General features: G+C 35.5%; 1 protein-coding gene across 4 annotated transcripts in view; it reads left to right on the top strand.

Moving 5' to 3' along the window:
- Window positions 1-3,796, top strand: part of VSTM2A (V-set and transmembrane domain containing 2A) — a 27,898-nt gene extending 24,102 nt beyond the window's left edge. For 2 of the 4 annotated variants that reach the window (XM_002924633.4, XM_034665570.1), the window contains exon 5: window positions 1,557-3,796. In XM_002924633.4, coding sequence (XP_002924679.2) covers window positions 1,557-1,645 — 89 coding nt within the window. In that variant the 3' untranslated portion in view covers window positions 1,646-3,796. The other 2 variants (XM_002924634.3, XM_034665567.1) reach the window with 2 other exon arrangements.
- The last annotated feature ends 2,859 nt before the right edge of the window (window positions 3,797-6,655 follow it).

The raw sequence follows: 6,655 nt of genomic DNA on the forward strand, positions 1-6,655 counted from the left end.
CTTTCTTTCTTTCTTTTTCTTTCTTTCTTTCTTTCTTTCTTTCTTTCTTTCTTTCTTTCTTCTTTCTTTTTTTCTTTCTTTTTCTTTCTTTCTTTCTTTTTCTTTCTTTCTTTCTCCTTTTTTCTTTTCCTTTTTTTTTGATTAAATGAATCCTTGTCAAAGAATTTCTCCTCACAAGATAATGAGAATATATATTTAATGTTGGAAAGCTCTGATGTTAGTAGTTCCACATAGATTGTATGTATGTCCCTTGCATGAACTCTTTGCTGAGAGCTGCACATGACTTATACTACCACTTTTGCATTGTTGAAACTTCTTACCCGGCTTGAGTGAAGGCAGCCTGCAGAGACTCACCATTAACTGCAGGGTCTTCAGCCCTTAGGATTCTGTGAGGAGATACTGTGTTAAATATATCGCCCACTACAAAACAAAGACAGTCAATGGCAGCACTAGAGTAACCTAACCAAAAACAAAACAAAACAAAAACCCAGCAACAACAGCAACAAAAAAACAGTAATGCTAGTCTACTAAATGGCCATCTTAGAACCCCCAAATGTTTATTTCTACAGTGATGTTTTGAGAGCATGTGTTTTTGCCTCAATTTTTATCATTTGGCAATGTGGACCTGAACGTGATTTAGCAGAAATATTCAAAAGATTGAACTTCTATACCCTTACCCCTTCAACCTGTTTCAATCTATCTCCAATTAAAAAAAAAAAAAAAAAAGAAAGAGCCCTCTCAAAAAAGGAAGAAATGCTCTGAGCTTCATCATATTTTTGTTTTCTTACTAATAAAGGTATTTGATACATAATTAGTAGCTATAAGCTTACCGAATAAAATGTATGAAGAAGAAAATGCAAGAGTACAATTTAGTTCTCTCCCTTACAATGTCCTCAAGCGCTTTCAAAAATTTCCATCTCTTGATAGCACTCACTTTTCCTCAGGTTTCAAGAGTAAACAGTTGAGAATGATCTTTCTCTAAAACAAAATGCCCTAAAGCACCCATCCCAGAACACATTCTCCCCGCCCTTGAGAAGCCTGCTGCTCTCAGTTTGGGTTATACTCCTGTGGTTTTATGCTTTTGCAGTAGTAAAACAGGGGATGCGTTTTTTCGGTACCAGTAGAGGAATAACCAAATGACTATAGTGCATGACCCTTAAAGAATCACTTGAGGGAAGAGTGTCTGTATTTGTTGCTCTCAGTGTTCCCAACCATGAGATGGCATTGTTTGAAAACAGACAAAACAAAACAAGACCAACTTCCTGGGACTGAAATACTTTGTGTTGTTATTTGCAGTGCATGCCAAGACATTCATGAGCACCAGAGCCAAGCTGGCGAGCTAATTAAATATATATATGTATGTGTTTAAAACAGCCTAATAAGGAGCATTGGAAATCTTCAAGATGAGCGAATATCTTATAACTTCTTCCGCAGGTGCGAGGATAGCTACAAGCCATGGACTTTCTGTCCTGCTTCTTGTTTGTGGCTTTGTGAAGGGTGCTTTGCTTTAATCTAAAGTGCTGACTTTTTTCCAATATCACTTTCTCTTCTTAAAGCAAAGAGCAAATCGCCTGTAAAATCTACGGAGCGGACAGCAAAGTTGACCCTAAACTCCAAGCACCACTCTGCACCCACTGTTCTCTAATTACCTACCCAAGGAGCACCTGCTTCCGGAAGCATAAACGAAGAGGCTATCACACGCTTTGTTCATAACATTTTCTTGGGCAAATCACTGGTCTTTTATTTCAAGAAAATTAGTGTGAAGTGATAGGACATTTTCTAATAGCAAGATCTATTTTTTTTTTCCTTTTCTTTGGGCTACTTAAAGCATCATCTCACTGACTGCTCAGGGGTTGGCCTGAACGTCATCGGTATAGTAAATATTTACGATGGATACCACAGATTTCCTACTGAAAGACACATTATCTGCCGGAAACAAACAGAAATCAAAAAAAGCTACAGAACATAAACTAGCATCAAACAAAATCCCCGTTTGGGGACAACAGCAAAATCATCAACACTGCAAGTCAACAAGGAGAACATTATTTTAAATAAGACATAATAAAAGGAAGATTTTTTTTAAATTTTCACTTTTTTCTTGGATTTTTTTTCTTGGATTTTTTTTTTTTTTTTTTTTTGCCTTTTTCTTGATTATGGTTCTTGTTCAATGGTGGCAAGTGCTGATTACGGCCAATCCCTGTCAATCCTGGGAGGTTTATATAAATACATTTTGAGCGTTCTATATTTCAATGTATTTTAATTCATTTTGCAATTCCCGTATATGCAAACTTGACAAATTCTGTAAATTGCTTATAGTATGTGTGATATAACTTCAAAGTAGATAGACTATGACCCTCATGCAAGCTGATTTCTATCATTAAATATATAAATATATACATAGAGACATCTATATGTTGGGCCACCAACCTTTTTTAGATGAAGCATTTGTTTTTCACTTATAATTCATATATTGTGTGAATTTTGTAATGCCTTGTTTCACTTCCACAGGTTTGACAGCTGCAGACTGTCTCTGTTGCCCTCTGCTTCCTTCTGGAAAATGCATTTTCCAAATTGTATCGGTCTCTGATAAATGAATTAATTTTGTTGTGTGTATGCTGTGTTGAAATTTGCTCTGTTTCTTTATATATGGTGTTTACTGAGGTTTGAGGGTCTCTTGACTCTGAAGAATGTATACTCTCTGGTTTTGACAGCTGTCCCTATATTATTACCATCATTATGATTTTCAAAAAGCAATGTTACTTCTAGAAACTTTAACTTGGAGGTGAATGTAGAGGAGGTGAAGTGGTCACCATGATCACCTAAATTCATGGAAGAACACTTCTTGCTGTGGCTAAAAATGCTGCTTCCTTTGACCTTTATGGATTTTTGTAGCTTCGTCACTCTGTTATTTGCTGCTAATTATATTTTAATGTCTCCTAATTAAAGATTAAAATTTGGTTGTTGGCTAAATATAATATGCAAAAGATGAGTGCAAATCCCCAACTAAAGAAGATAATGTGTTCAAGATTTCACTGGTTAAGTGAATTATAATTTTAAATATTTCATTCTTATTTTTGGCTTTATGATAATTCAGATTATTTTATTTGGAAACTGTTTTCTACTCTGGCAAAGAATGATAAGCAGAACTATTAATGTGTTCCATATACACTATGGAATAGATACAGGTTGAGATAGAAATGACCTCAGTTTTCCTTACAGAGAGATCCTTCCATTTGCTTTCATGACAAAACCAGAAGATCATCTTTGTAGGACCAGCAGCTCGTAGGCTAAGGTCCTAAACTGAAGCTTGCAGGCAATGAATACCTCTGCTTTTCAAAGGTAAATGCATCAATTTTCTGCTCTTCAATTACAAGCAATGTGCATATTTTCATAATATCTTAACATTCTCTTTGAGAAATAATGTTTCAGGCTAAAACTTTTATTGACTTCTTTTTGTCCATTTGGTTTATTATTTCAGTCTAATGAGAAAAATAAATAAAGGACTTAATTGCGCTATTTTATTAACCTAGAAATTTATTTTCTTTCAAAATTTAATACTTAAAATGAATAAATTAATGGTAAGATAAACATTTACTAAGTCTATCTGGCCTCTAAAGATCACATACATTCAAGCGTAAATTAGTGTACTGATTCAAAGTCAGTCTGGCTGGGAAAATCCACCATGTAATTTACTTTTACCCAAAGTTCAGGTCATGAGATTGGTCAACTCTAAAGCAAGACAGACGTGTATCTGTATCAATGATGTTTACCATGCTCGCTCGTAATAAAGGATATATGCTGGCTTGGGAAGAATTCTCGCTAGATTCATTGTGTCAGTGTCCAAAATAATGAAGTCTTCTTTGTCCGTGGGATACCGAGAGTCTGACTCACTGGCCTCTGTGAGAAAGAACATGGCCCACTATCTATCTATCTCCAAACTCGAAAATTTCATGTGTAACCTTAAATACTGGACAGAAGCTTTAAAAAATTAAAGGATCTGTCTGTTTGTGTTCACCTTGGGATGACTACTCATAGGCAACCATGACTCTAGAAACAAAGATTGAAAAATAAGTTATATGATTTTCTCAACCTTGACTTCTAAGGTGATGAAATGTTTTTCAGAAGAGGAAGTCATAAAAAGTTGAAATTGGTTACCTAAATTCAAACAGATTCTTTAGTTCTTTCTTAAAGACTTACAAGTTCCTTACAAATGAAACAATGCAAATGAAAACACTTGAGGATAAAATAAGGTAACAAAAATAATCTACGGCAGGAGCTCTTTTTTTTTTTATTTTTTATTTGACAGAGAGAGAGAACATGGGCAGCAGGCAGAGGGAGAAGCAGACTACGCTGAGCAGGGAGTCCAACATGGGACTCCATCCCAGGACCCTGGGATCATGACCTGAGCCAAAGGCAGTCACTTAACCGACTGAGCCACCCTGGTTCCCTAAGGCAGGAGCTCTTAATCTGAGTTTGTAAACAAGCTTGGTGGAGTCTATGAACCCACTAAAATTGTATGCATATGTGTGTTTTTTTAAAGTTTTTATTTAAATTCCAGTTAGTTAACATACAGTGTAATATTAGTTTCAGGTATAGAATTTAGTAATTCAACACTTCCATACATCACTCTGTCCTCATCACAAGTGCCCTCTTTAATCCCATCTCCCCTTTGGTAACCATCAGTTTGTTCTCTCTCATTAAGAGTCTGTTTCTTGACTTACCACTCTCTCTTTTTTCCTGATGCTCATTTGTTTTGTTGCTTAAATTCCACATATGAGTAAAATCATACGTTATTTGTCTTTCTCTGACTTACTAATTTGCTTAGCATGATACTCTCTAGTTCCGTCCATGTCATCGCAAATGACAGAATTTCATTCTTTTTTTTATGGTTGAGTAATATGTCTATGTCTATATATATTATATATATATATATATAATATATATATAATATATATATACATAATCTTCTTTATCCAGTCATCAGTTGATGAACATTGGGCTGTTTCCATAATTTGGCTATTGTAGATAATGCTGCTATAAACATAGGGGTGTATGTATCCCTTTGAATTAGTGTTTTTGTATTTGGATAAATACCTGGTAGTACAATTGCTGAATCAGTGGGTATTTCAATTTTTAAATTTTTGAGGAACCTCCATACTGTTCTCCAGATTGGCTGCACCAGTTTGCATTCCCACAACAGTGTACAAGGGTTTCTTTTTCTCCACATCCTGGCCAACACCTGTTGTTTCTTGTGGTGTTGGTTTTAGCCATTCTGACAGGTATGAGGTGCTATATGCATGTTTGTTTTAGGGAGATGGTTCCTTCCATTTATTGATTCTGAAAGGGATTTGGTTATGTTTTGCTGGCCCAAAAGAAGAATGCTTAGATGTTTTTGAGCACCCATAAGGATCTGATTATTATTTTGAACTAATTTACCTTAAAGTTCTTAGAAGCATGACATGTTTAGGGAAATAGTGTGTGCATGTGTGTGTGTTTGTGTGTGTGTATGCATTTGTATGCACATGTACCTATACACATAAAAGAAAACATTTTTTTAAATCCAGAAAAGAGATTCCTTTAAATTTGTCATATACAACATGGAATAACAGATACGGTATGATATTGTTGAATTCTTAGAACCAAAGCTAAGAACTTAAAATATAATTTTACAAGATGTACACAGATACCATTCAAATAATCAGTTTTGGTTTTGATCTTATATAAAGGGCAAAATATTAAATATAACTTAGTAGTAGTTCCTATAAGGTAAAAAATAATTGCAAAAGGTAAATGTAATCTGAGATAATACATAAACTGTGACGATTGTGTCTTAGAGTTAAAACTAGGAAGCAACAAAATACATGTGCACATAATTTCAAATATGAAGCCCAAATAATTTTAATTTTAAAGTTTTTAAAAATTTATTTAAGTAATCTCTACACCCCATGTGTTACTCAAACTCATAACCCTGAGATCAAGAGTCACACACTCTTCTGACTGAACCAGCCAGGTGCCCCCAAATAATTTTAATTTTAGAACTGCTCATTAATTAGGGGAGCAGTCTGTCATTCAGATACACTTCATCATTCCAGTGATGGAATAGATAAAGCCCATAGTGACAAATTCTAAGAAGAAAACCCAGTAGGATGACATAAAGGAGCATGACTAGAAGTGATCAGGGGAGGCTGCTCAGAGGAGGTGGCATTTAAGCTTGAAGGACAAGAAGCTTGTCAGGGAGGATCTGGGAGAAGTTTCCAGGGAGAGGAAACAACTTGCACAAAATTCCCAAAGGGAGGTCCGTCTAGGCTGGCTCATGCACTAGAAAGAGGCAAGGGTACAGCAAGGGGAGAGTGGCCGGAGATGAGATCAGGCAAGCGAGAGCCAGAGAAATGAAGCAAGGACAGAGGAACAGAACAGCTTGTGAAAACTCCAAGGTGAGCTGTGATTCTGAGATCCAGACATGGGCTATCTCCGGACCTGACCTCTTACTGTGTATAATTTTACTTGTAAGCAAGACTCCTTTGGGAACAAAATTGAGTCTCTCAAATAGTCAAGTAATACTTTTGTATAGGAGCTCAGGGATATATTAAGCATGAAGGGATTTAACATTTTAATGCTAATTTACAATTGATAATTTTGAGGAGGAAAAGAAGAA

This window comes from Ailuropoda melanoleuca, chromosome 1 (genome assembly GCF_002007445.2).
Source record: "Ailuropoda melanoleuca isolate Jingjing chromosome 1, ASM200744v2, whole genome shotgun sequence".
NCBI classification, from domain to species: Eukaryota; Metazoa; Chordata; class Mammalia; order Carnivora; family Ursidae; genus Ailuropoda; species Ailuropoda melanoleuca.